The 22718-nt window shown below is 41.7% G+C and overlaps 1 protein-coding gene across 5 annotated transcripts in view; it reads right to left on the bottom strand.

Annotated features, from left to right (window-relative positions):
- SYK (spleen associated tyrosine kinase) overlaps positions 1 to 22182 on the bottom strand; it is a 47748-nt gene extending 25566 nt beyond the window's left edge. For 3 of the 5 annotated variants that reach the window (XM_060762019.2, XM_060762022.2, XM_060762023.2), the window contains exons 1-3: positions 18761 to 19159; positions 2124 to 2573; positions 63 to 223 (exon numbers count right to left, since the gene is read on the bottom strand). In XM_060762019.2, the coding sequence (XP_060618002.2) occupies positions 63 to 223; positions 2124 to 2531 (569 nt within the window). In that variant the 5' untranslated portion in view covers positions 2532 to 2573; positions 18761 to 19159. Of the gene's footprint in view, positions 1 to 62; positions 224 to 2123; positions 2574 to 18760; positions 19160 to 22081 lie in introns of those variants that run through there. The other 2 variants (XM_060762020.2, XM_060762024.2) reach the window with 2 other exon arrangements.
- Positions 22183 to 22718: the final 536 nt, after the last annotated feature.

Raw genomic sequence — 22718 nt, 5'->3', positions numbered from 1 at the left:
TTCCTACTTTTCAGATTGTCATCTGTAACCTTTGGAAATTACAGGGGGAAATGTTTACTTACAAAAATTTTCCATTTGTCTTTGTCCCCAGATGGACCCGTTGCTCTGATTCCTCGCGAGATATCATCCCATGGAACCAGGGCATCTTCAAATGCGCTGTTGTTGCAATCAATTTCTCTAGCTGTGGTTTCTGACTAATAATTGCTTGCTCAAGGGCATGCCCCTGCACAGTGGACAAAATAGAGGAAAGCTATAAGATTTAAAAAAAAAACCCCAAAAGCTGAGCTAAGTTTTGAATGACTTAGGCACACTCAACATTTTGTATGGATAGCAATTGTGAAAGAAGTGGCTAAAGATAGGCTATGTGTGAGCTTCAGACTAAACGTTCCCACATATAAAACAGAAGACATAAATAGTTTAGATGGCCAATCATGCCTTTGGAGTCTTTTGGGGCACAACCTGACATTTTCAATATGTTTCCCCATGTGGGGATGGGGAGTGTAGGCATGTGTGCCCCACTGAGATCTGTGGGAGGGAAGAAAGTGATGCTTGGATCCTGTAACACAGCTCATTTCTCTTTTAGAGTTGCGCTGGTCCAACCACATTTGAGCTCATGATGTGAAAAGCAAAATATTAATTGAATCTGCATCTATTACAATCAAGTAAAGAAAGGATAGAATAAATGTCAGGACTTTATATATATACTGAAATGGGCAAGATAAACCAACAGATTTATGAAAAAGTAAGAAACATAGAAATCATACTATTCAAAAATATTTGCTGAGTAACATCATAGTTATATAGGAAGTTTGGTTGCTGCATGGTGTAATAACAGAATTTCAAACAGTTTGGGTTAAAAAGAGATATAAAGAGAAAAGTGGGTGAAGAAGAAAAGGAATTATTGTTATGCAATATCATGGGCTACTTATATTTTCAATACTAACACATAAGAAAAAGTATGGTCCAAGATCTTGCTTTTTTCAGATGTAACTATGATGACAAAACTCATTAATATAGTTATGTCTAGAGATGTCATCTCCTTACCGTTGCAGATTGACAGCACCCAAATTAATTTTTTTCTTAGGCGATGAAGACTGGGATACTCAGATATGATCTCTGAAGTACATTCATGAGACACATGCAACAGGAAGTTGCTGCTAACATATAAGGTTGAACACTGTGAAAGCCATCCACTGCATGGCTATCAACCTCCTCCCAGTAGACTCAAATCAAGAACAAGCTTTAAGAGAACCACCACACCTCTTAATGTTCCCCCAACAACAGCAAGAGTATTTCTCTGGGCAGCTAAACCAGGAAATCTCAAATAGATGCCCCCCCCCCCCTCCAACAAGGGTCTGCCTCCAGGGGCAAACCAAGAATGGGTGACTTGGAAGTCCCTGAACAGACTCAGAAATGGAGTGGGGAAACCAAAAGGCAACGTGGCAAAATGGCATTAGAAGAAGTCTCCACTTTTTGTGACTGTGGAGCAGAAAAACAACTCTGCACATGTATGCTTGTCCATAATGCCCTGCCTCATGCACAGAGGAAGAATTGTTTAAAGCTACAGGCAATGCAGTCGCTGTTGCCCATTTTTGGTCTGAAATGATTTAGCCGTTTCCTCGATTTTATCAGTTTTATACTTATTTATGCAATATTTTTGATGTGAAATAAATAAATGAGAGACATTAAGAAGAGGCAGCTGGAGAGACCTATCAAGATACAACAAGAATTGCTTGTCTCAGGGCCCTTCCGCACAACCCTATATCCTAGAATATCAAGGAAGAAAATCCCACATTATCTGAGTGTGGACTCAGATCACCCAGTTCAAAGCAGATATTGTGGGATTTTCTTCCTTGATATTCTGGGATATAGGGCTGTGTGGAAGGGCCTTTAGTGTGGTATTTCCACATCTGAAGTGTCCCAAAAACTCCTTGGCTGCTGGTAGAAGAGATTGGTTTGGAGGTCACACTCATGTATTAATGATGATGAACATGAATTCCCATCAGTTAAAAATCTAGGGGACTTGTCTTTCATTTTTAGTCTTCTCCATACCTCTTTCTGTTCATCAGGTGCTAAAGGCAAAAAGGAGGGGGCAATTATTGAACAAACAAGGATAGAATTACCTGTAAGTTCCATGTTCGTTTGACATATTCCCTGATAAGATTCTCTTTTAAGTCTTCAAATTGACTGGTTTTTGGTTCCACTCCTGGTGGGCGATTACATGATTTTTTGAGCAGGCAAACAAGACCATCTACTTCATCTGAGTGGTAGTTAATGAGTTCTACAGGATTTCTGTGAGACTTTCCTCCTGTAATGGCATAAGAGCCATTAATTTCCCTTTCAATTGTGTAATGATAAACTTTACCATCATGAACCAGGGACAAAGCAAAGCCTCCAAGATAGTTTCGGCTCTGTCGCAGTAGATACAGTCCATTACTTAATCCAGATTGAATCAAATAATCCTCAGCTTCCTCACGAGTGATGTTACCAAAGAAGTAGGGGAGGTGGCTGATAGAATGAGAATTTGCCATTTTCCACTTAATTCCCTCCTTTTTGTAGAAATTATTTTATACCTGCAAAGAAGGAAGATGCATATGAGAATAAAATAAGACTATTGCTATTTTAATACATTCAGATACTTGATTAAATGGAAAAGAGAGTTCACTTATTAAGTCCACGGAAATAAATACCAACTTTATAACCTTTTTGCAGGCATAAAGGGAAGTACCACATAGGATGCAGTATCACATAGAATCAGATATCCACTTTTTCTGTATTTTAAGTCATAAAGTTAACCCTTGATGGAATCAAACCACAAAACTCATTGGCTGATTTAGGGCCAGTCTCTCTCTCTCTCTCTCTCTTTCTCTCTCTCTCTCTCTCTCATCCTACTTATTTCATAGGTTTTTTCTGAGGATAGTGAGGAAGGGAATTGTGTTATATTTGCTAAAGGAAACACAAATCATTAATACAGTTAATAAATAAACACGCGCACACAATAATAATAATAATAATAATAATAATAATAATAATAATAATAATCTATCTTTCATAGTCTTGTTATAATTCAACCATGCTGGAGGAAGTGCTTTAGCCAAGATGTCTGCATATGTAAAATTATCAGCAGACAAATGACAGAAGTTGAAAGCTGCTTTCCTAAGACCACCCAGAAAGTTCATAGGTAGGGCAATGGGAAGGGCACTGAATCTGTTTTATTGTTTTATATGTTTTTACTGTTTACATGCTTTAATTGTTTTACAAGGTAATGCGGTATGTTTATGTTATTTATACGATGAGGCATTTAATTTTTGCCATAGTTTGTAAAGCCGCTTTGAGTCCGTCCCCTTCGGGGTGTGAAGGGTATGGTATAAAGTAAGCAAATAAATAAATATACTGTGACCAAACTGACCATACTAAGTCCAAGGCTGAATTCCAGAGATCTTGAAGTAGGGTTGGAAAAGACGTTGGCTTCACAATCTGAAAAACATCTCCCAACGGTTCTATGGGTGGTTCTACCCAGATTTGCAGTCTTGGGGTCAATCCAGTGTGACATATGCCGGGTTGGCCCCAGGATGCTTCCCACAGTCCTGTTCCCCTCCCCAAGCTGCTGCAGAGGCAGGAAGGAGTCCCAATCACCCAGTGGTGCAGAACAGTGGTGCAAAATGGGTCCTGCAAGAAACACATTGCTACAGTAAAGTTGGTTAAGGTGACAAGGGAGGGGACCAAAGAGGAATCACCTATCCTCTCCCATTGTCTGAACTCTGATCCAATATCACTGCAAACAATGGCTGGCTAGTAGGAACCATGTTGCAGTTGGAGACTTCTGTGAGACTGAAAATCGGAAGAGGTGGTAGCAGGTGCCATCCCATGACCACAGTCTACCCATGCCCAGGAAAAACAGGATGGCAATGAAAGTATTTGGAGCCAGTTCTGTTTCAGGCTATCCCCTGCCTTTGGTCAACACAGGACAAGGCCTGATCAAAGTGGCCTTGTCTTGACTCACCCCAGATCAGCTCTTGTGACATTTGGCCACTATGGAGCCTTTTTATGTATGTGTGTGTGTGTCAGGGGAGACTTGAGAAACTGAAAGTCGCTTCTGGTGTGAGAGAATTGGCTGTCTGCAAGGATGTTGCCCAGGGGATTCCCAGATGCTCCTTTTGGGAGGCTTATCTCATGTCCTCACATGGGAAGCTGACAGAGGGAGCTCAATCCACTCTCCCCAGATTTGAACTGCTGACCTGTCAGTCATGAGTCCTGCTGGCACAAGGGTTTAACCCATCTATGAAGTTGATCTGTAGACATTCTGTATTTAAGTGGCCAGTGTAGATGTGTTCTATGCTACTTTGTTGGATGGATCACTGTTCAAACTCAATCCTTTGATCCCGTTAACGTGGTTATCATTGCTCATGTTCTTAGCCATTACACTTCCCAATTATTTGCAACCCACAGGAATATCTGAATTGCTAATTGTAGCTCAGCAGCATATTACATTGCTACTGCCTGCCACAATGTTACAAATTCAGTTGCCCTTCTCATCTAACAGCTGGTCTGTGTTTATTATAATTTTGCAGCTATAGACTGCTGTACCCCAAACTGGCTACAGGCTTTACTGGGTCAGTTCCCTTCAACCCACTGGTTTTGTTTTGGGTTTTGTTTTGTACACGTTTTTATAGACTCAAATCAATGCTTTAGACATTTATTCTTTTCATTTTACACGGGAAAGCACAACGTGCCAACAATTAAGTACATCTGCTTAAAGCCACCTTTCTATTTCCTCCTGTGGCCAGTGGACATTCGCTTGCTACAGTTAAAATTAATCATTAGTAAATGTATGGGAAAGAGTAGCAAAGAGATATGTTCATAAAACTAATTACGTTTGAAGTACCTGCCCTTAAGAAAAACCTCAAAGAGCAGCAACAACATACTCTTAGGCCTATGTTCTGAAAGATTCCCAGAGAATAGTAATAATTATATATTTAATACATTTGGCAGTGCTCTTTAGCCAAAATGGTGCCAGACAAGTTTGCAAATGGCAGAAGTAAAACATTTGCCGCACCACCCTTGAAAATGAAGAGACCACTCACATGATTGGGTTAAATAAGGGCAACTTTTGTTATTGTTACCCAATTAGAAATCAATAATTCCACACCACCACCACCACCACTGTAATAACCAAGCACACTCTGCCCTTGGCCATGAAATTGGTCATGAACTTGACCCTGAACTTGGCAATGAATTTGGCGAATTATTAATGCACCGGGACTGTGGCGCAGCTGTCTGAGTGTCAGCTGCATTAAGACCACTTCTGACCAAAAGGTCATGAGTTCAAAGCCAGCCCAGGTCGGAGTGAGCTTCCGACCAATTGTGTAGCTTGTTGTCGACCTTTGCAACCCGAAAGACAGTTGCATCTGTCAAGCAGGAAAATTAGGTACCACCTATGTGCGGGGAGGCAAATTTAACTAATTTATGAGGCCATAAAAAAGACTCCAGCAAAGCACTCCAGCAAAACCATGTGGGGAATGCGCAAGTACTTCATCAGTGTTGCAGATGGACGATGAAAGCGACAGCTCCCCTGGTGGCCAGAAAAGTTAAATAGCCTCTGACGTCTGTCTGTTAGGCCTGGGTAACAACGCAAAAATTTGTTTCTAAAATTGTTTTGTAATTGGGGGGTTTTTTTGTTTCGATATTTAAAATAATTACAAAATTTTCCAAAAAAAAAGTTCGGTATTTACGAAATTTCGTAAATATTTACAAAACATTTTGTAAAGATGGCGCCCTTTTTTTTTCAATATTTTTAAAATATTTTTTAAATTTAATTATTAATTTAGTAGAATAGAGAGGAGAAATTAAAATTATTATTATTAAATTTAAATTATTATTAAGGAGGGAAGGCAGGCACTCACTCTGGCGGGCCCTCTCGCTCGCCGCTCGCTCTCCGCTCGCCCGCCCCTCTCGCTCGCCGCTCGCTCGCCCCTCTCGCTCGCCGCTTGTGGGGTTCAGAACGCTCTTTGATTGCAGGTGAACCATAAATCCCCGTAACTAAAACTCCCAAAGCCCTTCCCTGACATGGCCATCCAGCCTCTGTTTCAAAGAGTCTCCACCGCACTCCCTCTGGGGCAGAGAGTTTCACAGCTGAATGGCTCTCACCGTCGCCGCTCGCTCGCCCCTCTCGCTCTCCGCTCGCCCGCCCCTCTCGCTCGCCGCTCACTCGCCCCTCTCGCTCGCCGCTCGCTCGCCCCTCTCGCTCGCCGCTTGTGGGGTTCAGAACGCTCTTTGATTGCAGGTGAACCATAAATCCCCGTAACTAAAACTCCCAAAGCCCTTCCCTGACATGGCCATCCAGCCTCTGTTTCAAAGAGTCTCCACCGCACTCCCTCTGGGGCAGAGAGTTTCACAGCTGAATGGCTCTCACCGTCGCCGCTCGCTCGCCCCTCTCGCTCTCCGCTCGCCCGCCCCTCTCGCTCGCCGCTCACTCGCCCCTCTCGCTCGCCGCTTGTGGGGTTCAGAACGCTCTTTGATTGCAGGTGAACCATAAATCCCCGTAACTAAAACTCCCAAAGCCCTTCCCTGACAGATGGCCATCCAGCCTCTGTTTCAAAGAGTCTCCACCGCACTCCCTCTGGGGCAGAGAGTTTCACAGCTGAATGGCTCTCACCGTCGCCGCTCGCTCGCCCCTCTCGATCGCCCTCTCGCTCGCTTGCTCAGCCGGCGGCATCGGCAGGTGGCCATCTTACGTATTTCCGAAATGGACGGAAATACAAAATTTTTTGGCGCCTGCCGTTTCGATATTTAAAAACACTTCCGGGTTGAAAAAAAAGTTTTGTAATCGTTTCGTAATTAAGAAAATAACGAATTTTTAACGAATTAACGAAACGAATTGCCCAGCCCTACTGTCTGTATCTGTTGTGTGTCTTTGGCATTGAATGTTTGCCATATATGTGTACATTGTAATCCACCCTGAGTCCCCTGCAGGGTGAGAAGGGCGGAATATAAATACTGTAAATAAAATAAATAAATATTTCTAACTCCCAGGCCTGCTCTCTTTTATTTACATCATAGGGCCAGGTTGCTGGCCTATCAAATGGGTGCATTGGCTATGTACCAAATTCAATTCCCTTGCTGTTTCCAGATATGCTTGTTTAATGGCCCTACCTCCAAATTTGCCCTGCTGCAACAGTATAGGGTAGGCGAAAAACCCACCCCCCACACTGGAGGGGAAAAAAATCTACCCGGCCCCCCAAAGGGCAACCACTTCAGTTATACTGTTAATGGGCGGGAAGGTTGGATTTTGCAGTCCAGGAACTGCTATGGCTCCGCCCTCCCACCTCTTGTGCGGAGGAGGCGGGGAAAAAACCCCTCACCCCAGTTTCGCTGGGGCGAGAAAGGCCCTTTCCTGCTTTTGTCTCAACCAGAAAGACATTACAGGCAAGAGAAAACACATGATGTGAGATGAAAAGAAGATTAAACTCAAGCAACAGTTGTTAAAGTTACAGTTTAGTTTATCTTGATAGAATGGCTGCAATAGCCAAAGGCACTAGGTTTCTAGCCAGAGCCTACACAATTATTCTGCTTCTCTCTTCTCCCTTTGTTCCACCACAGCTTGAAAACAATTCATTAGCTAAAATTAATAATTAATTCACCCCAAATGCTGAAATGTTAAACATTGTATAGAAAATGTTGTTTTAATCAAGGATTTCAAAAAAAGATTTTTAGTACAACTATTAACATTTACAATCTCTTAATTATTTGGAAACAAGATTTTGGAGCCATTTCAAAACTACTTCACCATTAACAGTCTAAATAAATGGAAGCAATTAACTGCCATGACTCAATCTCTGGAATTCAGGGAGTTGTATTCCAGTAAGACTACAGCACTATTTGGAAAAGAAAGCTAAAGACCTTGTAAAACTACAACCCTCAAGATTCTACAGCAATGGTGACAAACTGCATTACTTCTACAAGGTAAATATACCCCAAGTGACATTTCCCTTGGAGCAGACTCAGTCACCAAAGTTTTGCCATTGTGATGAGGAAGTAACAAAGAACTGCTCTGCTTCTTTATTTAGACTGGAAAACAAGAGGAAATGCTTTAGGTCTGACTTTCATAGTTCTATTAAAACAGTGCTCTGTTTTTCCAGCATGCAATTAAATATATACATTATATGACAGAGTGATTGCCCAAAACTTGGGGTCAGGTGTCACTCATATGCTGATGATAATAACCAGCTGTCTCTTCTCCTTTCTACCTCAATTCAAAGGAACTGACTCTTGCCCTAAACCAGTGCCTGTTTACAGTAATGGATTGGATCAAAGTGAACAGATCAAAACTTCCATACAGCTGAATAAAATCCCACATTTTCTGCTCTGATCTGGAATATATGGCACTGTGGATTCAGATAACCCAGCTCAAAGTAGATATTGTGGGATTTTCTGCAATGATATTTTGGGTTATATGGCTGTGTGGAAGGGCCCCTAGTCCAAGTGAGGACCTCATCACAAGAAAGCGGGAAAGTGAAGAAAAGCAAAGGGAACTTCCTTCTTTCATTCCCTCCCCTCAGGTCCCATGCCTTTCCATGTTCAAGGATGGCTGCCATCCCACATCCTTTCCCAGCTTCTACCTGACTCTCTCCATTTTCTCCCCTTAGGAATTGGGTAGCATCTTACTCCTGATATGCAGTCTTCCCTCCTCTGTGCTGCTGCGATGGAGGCCCCATCCACAACTGGATTATATGGCAGTGTGGACTCAGATAACCCAGTTCAAAGCAAATATTGTGGCTTATCTGTCTTGATATTCTGTGTGGAAGGGTCCGGAGTCCCATGGGGAACTACTGAAAATGGCCTTGCATTATGCAATGGCCTTCATGGGACTCCATTTCAGTACCACAGAGAAATGGAGAGAACACTCTGTCTGATGAAGTCCTGAGGCAGTACCGATCCTGATCAATAACAGACTGGGGAATAGAGATTTCCACCCCATAAAGACACAGGGCTGCAGCTTGGATGTACAGTAGGCCCTTCGTTTTCAGTGGGGTTTGTGGAGCAGGACACTTGTAAATGGGGCAAAAACACAAATAAAAAATACACCTTTTTAAACCTGAGAGAACATTTGTCTAGGAATCTCTAGATCTTCTATGGTAACTCCAGGTGAAGTTGACCACATAATTGGCCTGGAGGATTTAAAAGATTCCTAGAGAAGTAACAACCTACTCTACAAAAGTTAAACTCACAGATGTGGAGGGTTGACTGTACTCCTGGATTCAAATATGATCCCAGATGTTTAGGTTTATGCTGTGCCCATTTCTAGAGATACCTGACTTGACTTCAGTTACATCCTGACTGGATTGCTGTCTGGACACCTGGGAGCAACTCCTGGTTGACAATGGAATATAGTTAGCACAGACAAATGCTGGGAGGAAGGTGCAATATAAAGTGATGGCTGGATGGTGATATAATATTGATCCAAAATATTACATAATAATTAAGATCCAAAATATTACATAATAATTATGTATTATAATTACATAATAATTCTTTTCTCTAGAATTCTGAATTCCAAAATTGTACAAATGGATGGATGAGATAGTGACATATTTGCTTTCAATGTACACAAGCTTCACTTTATGCACAAAATGATTAAAAACACTGGGTACTTTCCAGCAAGCTCTGGAAAATTATTTTTAGTCTTTAAAATGTTCCATTTTCTCTTTTTCCTCCCACTTTTCCCCTTTCAAACTACTGAAGTAATTTCCACTCAAAATGCCCATCCCATTAGGCTCAGGCAAAAACAAACCACAACAGTCTTTCCTAGTTTGTGGAATTTTCCGTATTAATACTTTTGCCACTTTGATACGGTTTTCCCACAAATGCCCTGGTTTTATCTGTGAAATGTTGGAAGGATTGGAAATCAGAAACCCATGGTAGATCTCCAGTCTCACATAATTATTAAATTTGTCCCTTTGTGGTGCACAACTAATTGGCAATGCTATTTGTTGAAGAACAAGGCAAACACTTCAGTTTCCCCCCTATACTACTGGGTACATCATTGTGAAAAGTAAGGTAAATGTTTTCCTGACATTAAGTTTAGTCATGTCTGACTCTGGGGGTGGTGCTCATCTCCATTTCTAAGCTGAAGAGCCGGCAATGTCCACAGACACCTCCAAGGTCATGTGGATGGCATGACTGCATGGAGCGCTGTTACTTTCCCACAGAAGCGGTACCTATTGATCTACTCACATTTGAATATTTTTGAACTGCTAGGTTGGCAGAAGCTGGGCTTAACAGTGGGGCTCACCCTGCTCCCTGGATTCAAACTGCCAACTTCTTGGTCAGCAATTTCAGCAGCTTAGCGGTTTAACCCACTGAGCCACCAGGGAGACTTCATTGTGAAACACTCTGTATTTTGTATGTAGATTGCATCAAACATTAATCCAGTTTCCACTAAGTATTTTCAATAAAGTCTAGAATTCAGTCTGTAATGTTTTTCTATCTCCACAAATATTTTAATTAATACAAGTTTATAATAAGTATATTTTTGGGTTTTATGCTAATTTTATCCTTTCTACATTGTATCTTTTATCGCTTGGATGAGTGCCAGGTTGAACCAACATAGTACTTAAGCAGTGATGGGTATATTTTGCAATATTTCTGCCGAACAGAAATAAAACCAATTCTTCTGTTTAAAAGATAAGAGCAACATAGACGGCAAAAGTAAAACAAAAAACAAAAAACCAAAAAAACCCTAAACTATTAATTTCTGTGGGCTTTAAAAAATACAAAGTATTGAAATTGTTTGCGTGTTTGTGTGTCTTCCCTTCTGTTTTTTTTAACAGCAGAATGATTTTCAGTCACTCTTTAATCTACAACTTTAAGAAACTGAGCAATGTATCATGTGACTGGTTCTTTCAGTTTTGAAAAGCAATTACAAATCAACTAGCTAAAACAGAACTAGGCATCTAGTGCCAAAAAGACCAAAAGGATTTAAAAAAAAACACATGTGATCCAAGTGAGTAATGAATAACAGAAGGAATTAAAAATTAACTGGTTCATTTGAACACCTTCTAGAGAGGTGTTCAAATCAAGGGCAGCCTTGTATTCTGCCTCACTGGAGACTAGGACGTGGAACAATGGTTTCATACTACATGAAAGGAGATTCCACCTGGACATTAGGAAGAACTTCCAAACTGTGAGAGCTGTTCAGCAGTGGAACTCTTTGCCCCAGAGTGTGGTAGAGGCTCCTTCTTTGGAGATTTTAAACAGAGGCTGCATAGCCATCTATCAGGGATGCTTTGAATGTGATTTTCCTGTTTCTTGGCAGGGGGTTAAACTGGATGTCCCACAAGATCTCTTTCAACTCTATGATTCTCTGATTCTATTCTAGATGGATGACATTATTGATTGTGGTAGTTAAGTTCCAGAATTCATTTTGTTGGAGGTCATAGCTATCAAACTTAGAAAATGTATCTGACCCAATTCTTAAATCATAGCTCTTGATCTGAATCTGAAAAGTATTGGAATCCTGTATTTTATTTTTTATAAAATCATCTTTGAAACTATTAGGATGGCCAATTCTCTCCAATTAGCTAGTATAAACATGGCAACACCAAGATGTTTAGGATTTGAAGACCACACCAGACACAAACAGTCTAATCATAACGAAAAGAGAATAAAAGGAACCAAGAAAACAGTTTTGATTGTGGCTTTCACCACAGCAGAGACAGATGGAGGCATTACCTATGATCAAGACTGAAAGGGATGGAAGCAAGCAAATTCAAAAGAATATGGAACTGAAAAAAACGGGAGCCTACTTTGTGACGTATGGTGGATGTCTAAATTCAAGACTGTTTGTGTAGGTCCCTGACAGAGCCTTATCTCCAATTCCACCTTTCAGAATTATTTTGAAGCACTAGAGCTTAGTGGATTTTTTCAAGATGTTTGGCCTAGCCTCGGCACTTGAAACAAGAACAGGGTTAGCCTCACGACCCAGCCATGCCTCCATTCGGACATTAAGCTTTACCGGGCTTCTCATGCCATCCTGACTAATGTGTGTGTGCGCGCGCCTGCATGCCTTCAAGTCTTCTGTCATCTTATGGTGACCATATGAATTTCATAGGGTTTCTTAGGCAAGGAATGCTTAGAGATGCTTTTAGAAGTCATTTTCTCTTAAATATAGTGATGATGATGATGATGATGATGATGATGATGATTTTATTCTTGTACGCCACCTCTATATCCTCGAAAGAACTCGGGGTGGCTTACATATGGCACAAAGTGCGTAAGACAAAGCATAAAATAAACACAACTTTAAAAAACTGAGCAATGTAACTGGTTCTTTCCATTTTGAAAAGCAATAAAGTAAAACCTAAAGCATATAAAAACAACAACTTAAAACTCAGAACAATGCCCACTGACCTGTGGTGACAACTATCGTAAGACATGGCCAAACTGTAAACAAGACAAGGGAATGGGATAGTGCAAATGGTAGCTTAGGAACAAGGCATGGGATGAAAGTACAATGCTGTGTCATTGATTGCGGACCATTGGGGCTAGAAGTTTTCAAAGGCTTGTTTAAATATCCAAGTCTTCAAATCCCTATGTAAGGAGAACAGTATGGGGGCTGCCTAATCTCCCTGGGGAGGATGTTCCACAGTTGGTGGGCCACCACCAAGAAGGCTCTCTCCCTTGACCCCACCAACCACACTTGTGATGGTGGTGGGACCAAGAGGAGGGCCTCCCTGGAAGATCTTAATGCTTGAGCAGGTATATTGGGGGGGGGGGGGGTGCGGTCACAAAGATAGACAGGGCCCAAACTGTTCAGAACTTCAGGAACACCTGATATTCATTGATAGTCTCCCATCTAAGTACTGTATGTAACTTGTGAGCTGGTTAGCTTCCAAAATCAGGTGTTAATTAGACCTAGTATACAGCCACAAATTCATCCCCACAAATTTCTTCACAATATGACTTAAAGTACTAAAGCATATAAGGCAGAATAAAAGTAATCGAAGACAAAAGGCTTGCCTAAACCCACAAAAGATATGTAGCTGAAATGAAACATGACTACTTCCAGTGAGCATCCTGTTTTTTTTTGGGGTTTTTTTGCCATTAGTGCAACTTCAGGCAATGCCGAGGGATACTCTGAATTATGCAAGAAACTCCAGCGTATCCTGGGGCTTTGGGGATACCTGGAAAGCAAGAATGTTTGGCTTGATCCACTGTCAAGATGGACAGAACAACCATCAATCTTTCTCTGTACTGATCAATGCAGGGGAAGGGGATGACTCATCTCTGTGTTGTTACTGTCACTCTTTGCCGGCCAGAACACCTGGTTGTTGTGGTCAGCGCTGCACCTGCATGACCAGCAAGCAGAAGGGGATGCTATATCCCATCATCACTGATTGCTTATGCACCCCATTTTGACATTGGCAGAAACAACATGACTGTCAGATGCTCGCTGGGAAATTTGTGGCTGGCAAGGAGTGGTGGCATACGGATGGGCTGAACCCTCTGAAGCTCTGGTACGTGCACTTTTCATTAGTCCATGTTCAGAAAAATGTTTTTGCAAGAAGAAAAAGACTTCCAGTTTCGCCCATATTAATGTAGCTGTCACTACAATTTTGTCACTGACTACATAAGGAGATACATTAAGCTTTCATGCAATACGACCAGATAAAAATGACATAAGGACCATCTATATAATGTTCATCTTCAAATCACTTCTTTAGCATTCTCATTGTTTTATTGGCCTAACATTTGGTTCAAGTTTATTATTTATATTTGATTATAGAGTTTGCCTCACCATATGTAATCTTTTGTATTATAACTACAGAATAATGATATAGAGATGGGTTTTAAGCAACTTTTAATCTGAATATAAGTGATTTTAATGTTTGTATATATGTATGGTTTTATGTCCCAGATGTGAATATTTGCCGTATATTTGTTGTGCTCTGCCCTGAGTCCCCTGCGGGGTGAGAAGGGCGGAATATAAATGTTCTAAATAAATAAAAATAATAATAAAATGGCCACTACTTTATTAACAAAGAGGAATCTGCAATGCAGCAGCAAATGGAATAAGTAGCACGCCTGAAGGGAACTTTGGTTAAACCAAGCCTTCCCACAGTAGAAATCTTCCAGCAATTAGACACTTTTTACCTATATGCAGTACTTTGGTTGTGTTACAATTGAAACCACAATCCAACGATATAAACACATGCCTGAAATAAGTTGTGTAAATCTCTCTCTCTATATATATACACACACACATACATACATACACACACACACACACACACACACACACACACACACTGTATTTACTTGAATCTAATGCTCACCTTTTTTGGGCTACATTACCTTCCCAAAATTAGGACGTGCAGTAGATTCACGTAATATGGTAATCTGAGTCAAAGCAAAAGGGGAAGCTACTTCAGGAGCACCTGGAGCTCCTATTTCAGGGACACCATCTTGAATTTAATTGCCATGGTTCAATGCTATGCAATGCTGGGATTTGTAGTTTGGTGAGGCATCAGCACTTTTTGGCAGCTCCCATAATCCCAAACTAATCCCAGGTTCCACAAACCTACTGCATTGAGCCAGGGTGGTTAAAGTGGATTCATTCTATAGCATAGATGCACCCCAAGATTTTCTTTTCCATTGCTGAAAGCTTTGCTATTCTAACATGTTTGTTTCTCCTTCCCCAATGACATTAGATTGACTCCCCTATTCCTGTGTTTTAGAAAAAGAGTTGAGACCTGGCTTTGGGACCAGGCATTTGGGAATAATGTAATACAGTATTGATATGAATGCTGCAGCATGAAGGATGATGATGGATTTAGCAATATGGTTTAAACAGTTTTTTAATAGTTTTATTGTATTTATATGTTATTTGTTATTTGTTTAATGTGATATATTTTATACACTATGTATTCGCAATGTGCCACTGAAGTGGCTAAACTGTAAGCTGCTTTGAATCCCCTTCAGGATGAGAAGAGTGGGGGAAAATATAGGAAATAAATAATTTCAAAAGTAGGAATTCCAAGCATGCAGCCACTGTAATGTGCACCTTTTTTGGCTAAATTACATAGAGTGCACTTTTTGCCACTGTGCATTGCATTCACCAGCAAATACTTTTTTTTTTTGTTTCAGGGTTTTGAAAACTGAGGTGCACATTAGATTTGAGAAAATACAAGTAATATATGGTAAAAATGTATACTTAATTTTAAAGTTTATGAGTTAAAACACTGTCTGTAGTTTTATTTTAAACTACACAAAATTAATGAAAACAGTACTTGATATATTGTACTATTTGTGCAGTAAGATTTTTTAATTCTATAACATAACTTTAAAAATGTAAACAACTCATTGAGTTATAGCATCCTAAACACAGGAACTGCTAATTTGAAATGAAGACCATTAGCTACACTCTGTGAAAGCAAATCCTGTTAATATTATCCTTTTGTGTTTTCACAGATCAGAATATCACTCCAGGAAAATTCCCATGACCAAAAGAAAATACTGGAAGGGTTTGGTGGGCATGGACTTTGAGTTTTGAGTTGTAGTTCACCTACATCCAGAGAGCATTGTGAAACAATGATGGATCTGGACCAAACTTGGCACAAATGTTGGTATTATCAATGTTGGTATTAGTAATAGTAATAATAATAATAATTATAATAATGGCACTCAGATTTAAATGTATATCTGATTACAGCATATGGATATAACTTAGATTAACCATATGGAAATCAGCAGGACTACATTTACTATAACACTGTATATACCTGGATGTGGTAAAGTAGTTCAACTAAGCGTAAACAGATCTAAAAACAATAGTTGATGCTTCAACCACAATTTGTCTAAAGAATGAAGCCTGAAACCCCTTTACACCAGTGTTTGTCAACCTTCCTAATGCCACGACCCATTAATGCAGTTCCTCATTTTGTGGTGACCCCCAACCATAAAATTATTTTTGTTGCTACTTCATAACTTTAATCTGGCTACTGTTATGAATCATAATGCAAATATCTGATATGCAGGATGTATTTTCATTCACTGCACCAAATTTGGCACAGATAACGAATACACTTAGATTTGAATACTAGTGGGGGTTGGGGGGGGGGGTTGATTTTGTCATTTGGGAGTTGTAGTTGCTGGTATTTATAGTTAACCTACAATCAAAGAGCATTCTGAACTCCACTAAAGATGGAATTGAACCAAACTCGGCATACAGAACTCCCATGACCAACAGAAAATACTGGAAGGGTTTTGTAGGCATTGACCTTGAGTTTTGGAGTTGCAGTTCACCCAAATCCAGAGAGCACTGTGAATGGATCTGGACCAAACTTAGCACAAATACTCAATTGACATCCTCTCGCGACCCTTCTAGGGGTCTTGACCTGCAGGTTAGGAAACACAGCTTTACACTCTGCATAACTGAACTGAGTCTGCAAGACACCTGTTTACATGATTTAAACAATTTAACACAGTTTTAAAAGCTTTTTATGCCCACCTCCTGCATCAACATTATTTAAAACAACAACAATGTAACAACTAGCTTTAAGTTATAGGGAAGTTAAATCTTTTGCTCGCTATATTGTGAAACTCTAATTTACGGGCAAATTTAACTTCCCTAGAATTTAAAGCAAAGTGTATGTATCTCTTTGAGCGCTGGGGTATGACACTGGAAACCAGAGTTCAAATTCCCACTCAGCCACTGAAACCTGCTGTATAGGGAAGTCACACTCTGGGCCCTTTCGCACAGCCATATAACCCAGAATATCAAGGCAGATGTTCCATAATGTCTGCTTTGAACTGGATTATCTGAGTCCACACTGTCATATAATCCAGTTCAGTGTTGATTTTATAATGCTGTGTGGAAGGGGCCTTTCTCATCCTCAAAGGGAAGGCAAGAAAAAAGCCATTCTGAACAAATCTTGCCAAGAAAACCCCATAATATTTTCACTTGAAAGGACTCATAGGAAACTTTAGGGTTGGACAATTTTGGCAGGCCTTGCGTCAGTGTTATGTCCTTGGAAACCTCTGAGGAACGGGGAGCCTGGAGCATTTTTTGAGGTTGGGAATCAACCCAGACAGTTAGGTGGTATTATTATTATTATTATTATTATTATTATGTCTATTTATAACCCTGAAGGGGACTCAAGGTGGCTTACATATAGTCAATTATTCAATCCCTTAGAGCAGGGGTACTCAAACTAAGGCCCAGGAGCCGGATACGGCCCTCCAAGGTAATTTACTCGGCCCTCGCTCAAGGGTCAATCTAAGCCTGAAACGATTTGAAAGAACACAACAACAACAACAACAGCAATCCTATCTCATCAGCCAAAAGAAGCTCCACACTTTCCATTTAAATACTAATAAGTTTATACTTGTTAAAATTGTTCTTCATTTTAATTATTGTGTTGTTTTAAAGTATTTTTTGCATTACAAATGAGATATGTGCAGGGTTGTTGTAGGTTTTTCGGGCTGTGTGGCCATGTTCTGTGTGGCATTCTGTGTGGCATTCTCTCCTGACGTTTTGCCTGCATCTATGGCAGGCATCCTCAAAGGTTGTGAGGTCTATTGGAAACTAGGAAAATGGGGTTTATATATCTATGGAATGTCCAGTGTGCATAGGAATTTATTCATTTTTTTTCAAATTATAATCTGGCCCTCCAACAGTTTAAGGGACTGTGACCTGGCCCTCTGTTTAAAAAGTTTGAGGACCTCTGCCTTAGAGCAACATATAATTCTAATAAACATTAATATTAGCATGTAATTAAAGATTACTATATAATAAATATTTTAAAAACATTGCATTTAATATTTTTTAAAAAATGCCATCCATAATTGTAGTCCAGGGCCATTCCAATAGTAATTGCACATATTCCATATCTGTTATTGCACTTTAATATTCTAATAATACATGGGAGTGAATAATACATGCAGATCTGAGTAGGATGGCCTTTATCAGCTGATGGTTGATAATTTTGTCAGCGCAGATTGTTTTAAGTGCAGGTCAAGGTCTGTAGGCACTGCACCCAGTGTGCCAATCACCACTGGGACCACCTTTACTGGTTTGTGCCAGAGTCTTACAGAATTATGAGGTTTTTAGTTTAGGGAGGAGACTTTAACAGCCTCACTAAACCACACACCCCACTAAACTACAAACTTCCATCTTAACTTCAACACCTTCTATGATTCTTCCTTAGCAACAACAAAGCGTTGAAACAGTTCATAGTATAGAAACGCACCTGACTCTGTCTACATTGCCGAATTAACGCGGCTTGAGCCCACTTTAACCGCCAAGGCTTTAGGATTCTAAGTTTTCTAGTTGGGTGGGGCACTAACACTCGTTGTCAGACAAGAAACCATTACACCAGGCATGGGCCAACTTCGGCCCTCCAGGGGTTTTGGACTACAACTCCCACAATTCCTAACAGCCTACCGGCTGTTAGGAATTGTGGGAGTTGTAGTCCAAACCCCTGAAGGGCCGAAGTTGGCCCATGCCTGGTTTCTGGTGAAGGCGCAACTCTAGTCAGACTGTAGACACACGTCAAGGGCAACGCAACAAACACTTCCCTTCTACGCAGCCCCGTCCTTTCGTCTCTTTCGTGACATTTCCAACCGAGCTTATAGTATAGGCGTGCCTTGGGGTGACCCTAAAGTTCCCCACTTTGGCGACCACACAGTCAAGGAAAGCCTTTTCCCTCCTCTGCCCGCTCAGCCCCAGTTTCCCTAATTGGTCCCCTTGGGCTCTTCTTACCTGGTGGGAAAGGGAGAGGGGAAGCTCAAGGAAGCCAAGGGAGAGTCTCTCTCTCTCTCTCTCTTTTCCTCCTCCGTCCGCCTTGCGAGAAGAGAGCGCCAGCCACGGCTCCAAGTTTCTCCTGTGTCTGTCCTTCCCAGATCCAGCTCAGGAGCCCGACAAGACCCGTCTTCTGGCCCTGGGCTGCCTGCCCCACACTCGCTGCCCCCCGCCTCGGCCCCAAAGGCCGTTCAGGATGAGTGAAGCGCTCGCTTCCTCATTTTCTCTCCAGCGATTTCCTCAGCGCGTTGGGGTTTCAGCTGAGAGGCAGCAGCACTTCCTCGTCGGGCAAGGCGAGCCTCTCTCTCTCTGCCTGGCTTCCTCTGCTTCGGAGCCTTTCAAAAGGGGGAAGGAGGAGAGGCGAGAAAGGGAAGGCCTCTCGGGTCTGCACCTTCCTCAGTTTTCTGGGGGCTCACAGGGACAACCCCAAGGGTAGAATCATAGATACTACATGGGCCATCCAGTCCAATCTCCTGCTATGCAGGAAAAGCACAATCGATTCAGAGCACCCCCAACAGATGGACAGTCACCACCCAATCCTTCTGCAAGGCCAGAAATACAGCTTGATGGTTTAACATTAGAAAATGTTGACCATTTCCACTACCTTGGCAGCCACCTCTCCACACAAGTCAACATAGACACTGAAATACAACACCACCTGAGCTCTGCAAGTACAGCATGTTTCCAAATGAAGCAGAGAGTGTTTGAGATCCGGGGCATCCGTAGAGATACCAAGGCGCTAACCATGGTGGTCCCCACCTTAGTTACCTCTAGACTGGACTACTGCAATCAGGCAGTAGCCAGGGGGAGGGGGGGGGGGCTTGAGGGGTTTCAGCCCCCCCCCCCCAAATTCTCATGGTGGTTTGCGAAAAGGCCTTACTGGTGCATTATTTAAACTGTTATGTTTATTCATATCATGATCTGATCACCATACTCAATATATCCCATATGCATGGGGGTATTGGGGTAATGATACAAAAGGTTTTCTAGGGTAGACCCTCTTTCACTCAGACTCAGCCCCCCCCCCCGAAACTCAGCCCCCCGAACCCCCCCCTATCCCCCCCCCCAAAAAAACCCGATATCCTGGCTATGGACCAGACAGCCCGGAAACTTCAATTGGTCTAACATTCAGCAGCCAGACTAACTAGGGCGAATTACAGGGAGTGGTCAACCCCTGTGTTTAAGGAGCTCTATAGGCTGCCGTTCATTTTCCAGTCCCAATTCAAGGTGCAGGTTATCACCTATAAAGCCCTAACGGTTTGGGACCTGCCTGCCTTCGTGACCGCATCTCCTTCCACAACCTGCACGTTCCCTCCGATTCTCGAGGGAGGCCCTCCTCTCACCTCTTCCTCTATCACAGCCATGGCTTGGGGGAACGAGGGAGAGAGCCTTCTCCGCTGTGGCCACTCGGCTATGGAACTCAAACTCGATACCTGGTGAGATTAGGTAAGCCCCCACTCTAGCAGCCTTTAAGAAAGATCTAAAGACTTGGCTTTTCCGATGTGCCTTTGGAGAGTGACCATATATTCCAGTCCTGTTGTTTCACCTACACTGTTTCCCTCATATTGCACTTTCCCACACCTTCCCGACCACCATCTCCCAAAGCAATTGCTCTACTCCAAACTCAAGAATGGAAAATGGAATGTTGGACAAGAAAAGAGATTTAAAGATGGGCTCAAAGCCAACCTTAAAAACTCTGGCATAGACACTGAGAACTGGGAAGCCCTGGCCCTTGGGTGCTCCAGCTGGAGGTCAGCTGTGACCAGCAGTGCTGCAGAATTTGAAAAGGTACGAATGGAGGACGAAAGAGAGAAATGTGCCAAGAGGAAGGTGCATCAAGCCAACCCCGACCGGGACCATCTTCAACCTGCAAACCAATGCCCTCACTGCAGTAGAACATACAGGTCAAGAATAGGACTCTACAGTCATTTATGTACCCACCACCATCTATGTACCCACCACTGATCTTGGAAGACAATCTTACTCGGACAACAAGGGATTGCCTAAGTAAGTAACAAATAGACATCCAGCCTCTGTGTAAAAGCCTCCAAAGAAGAATCCTCCACCACAACTCTGGGGCAGAGAGTTCCACTGCTGAACAGCTCTCACAGTTAGGAAGTACTTCCTCATGTTCAGGTGGAATCTCCTTTCCTGTGTGTGGTGGAGACTCCTTCTTTGGAAGCTTTTAAACAGAGGCTGGATGGCCATCTGTCAGGGGTGCTTTGAATGCAATATTCCTGCTTCTAGGCAGGGGGTTGGACTGGATGGTCCATGAGGTCTCTTCCATCTCTATGATTCTGTGATTCTGATACAGAACATATGCCATGATTGGCAATAGGGAAGGAATGGCAGGCAGCGCAAAAAAAGTGGAAATAAATAAATAAGTACAGAGGAAGGAGGCTCACAGACCAGATTTTCGTCCTTATGGCCCACAGGTTAAGAACCACTGCTGTAGTTTGAAGCCATTGTTCTGCATCCTAGTCTCCAGGGAAACAGAAAACAAGCCTGCCCCTCCTCCCTATGACTTCCCCTCACATATTTATACATGGTCCTCATCATGTCTCCTTTCAGACTTGTCTTCTGCAGGCTAAACATACCCAGGTCTTTAAGCTACTCCTCATAGGGCTTGTTCTCCAGAATTTTGATCTTCTGGACACATTCCAGCTTATCGAATTGGACACTGTTTTCCAGATGTCCAGTTAGCTAGACATGATGTACAATGATAGTGAGTGGTAGGTTGGCCTTTTTCACCATTCCCACATTTCCTAGAAAAGGTAAGCTCTAATTCTGTACTCTCATAATCTTTGGATAATTTTCTATTATTTTCTGTTTAGATATGCAATTATTTTGTGGGGGGAAGGTAGAACCTAACAATCTATACAATCTTCACATTTGTGACATCTTCGTGCAAGAATACATGGTGTATGATAACAGATATAAGAGATGAAATATGGTGAAATATTTATTTTTCCATATTATTATAAAAGGTTGCAGGAAGGCATTGTCTGTGCTGTTGATGCTGTTTCTTTTATTTATTTATTTAGAAAAAGAACTGGAAAAGGAATCTGATTCAGTTATTAATTCCTCCTTAACTAAATGCTTATCTTTGTCCTTGTTAATTAGTAGATGTTCGCTAACTGAAATGAATAACATTATATTGATATGTCTGGAATCTCTGTGTCAACTACAGTGAATTCCCAGAGTATCAGGGCATTCCCAGCCACTCCTATGAAAGGGGTGTGTGGAAGAAAATGAAGAGTGGGTTGTGTAAGATCTACATACCTGTCATTTCCATGTTTCTCAATATGTAGAACTCCCATCCAGCAGGTTAGATCGGTTTCTTCCTTTGATGTTGTGTAAGAGTGACTAGAAAAGGAGGAGAGATATACAGGGAAGAAAGTCTTTGGGACACAGAGAGACTGAGAAACCAAATGCATATCTTTATATTTCGCTATGTCTGTAATGTAAATAATTGTTTCCACAGCTTAAAATACTATTCAGGTTTCGGCAATTTAACATTGTACACACAAATCATTCATGTGTAGAATGTATTTCCTATAGGGTTCTTCAAACATTCTTTTCCTTTTCTCTCTCTAATGCACAGATTTCATTGGCAACCCACAAACAGATGTTTCCCGTTACTATACCTAACCCAACCTCGCCCTTTTAGCATGAGCAACTTAGGTGATATACTCTAGTGACCACACAATATTACAGTTTTTGACATTTGAATTTCATCCACCATCACAATCTACTGTCTAAAACAGCCATGGGCAAACTTTTTTGCCTTGGGGATGCATTTTGGGCCCGGCTAGGAGGACCGGGTCAGGAGGGAGGGGCCAGATACATGCTAAATGGGAAGAGCCTGGGAAAGGGCAGGGCCAGAAGGGAGCAGGGCAGTGCCTGGGTCATCTTCAGG

The sequence above is a fragment of the Anolis sagrei genome, chromosome 2, assembly GCF_037176765.1.
Source record: "Anolis sagrei isolate rAnoSag1 chromosome 2, rAnoSag1.mat, whole genome shotgun sequence".
Taxonomy (NCBI): domain Eukaryota; kingdom Metazoa; phylum Chordata; class Lepidosauria; order Squamata; family Dactyloidae; genus Anolis; species Anolis sagrei.
This window is presented reverse-complemented; position numbering and strand designations above follow the sequence as displayed.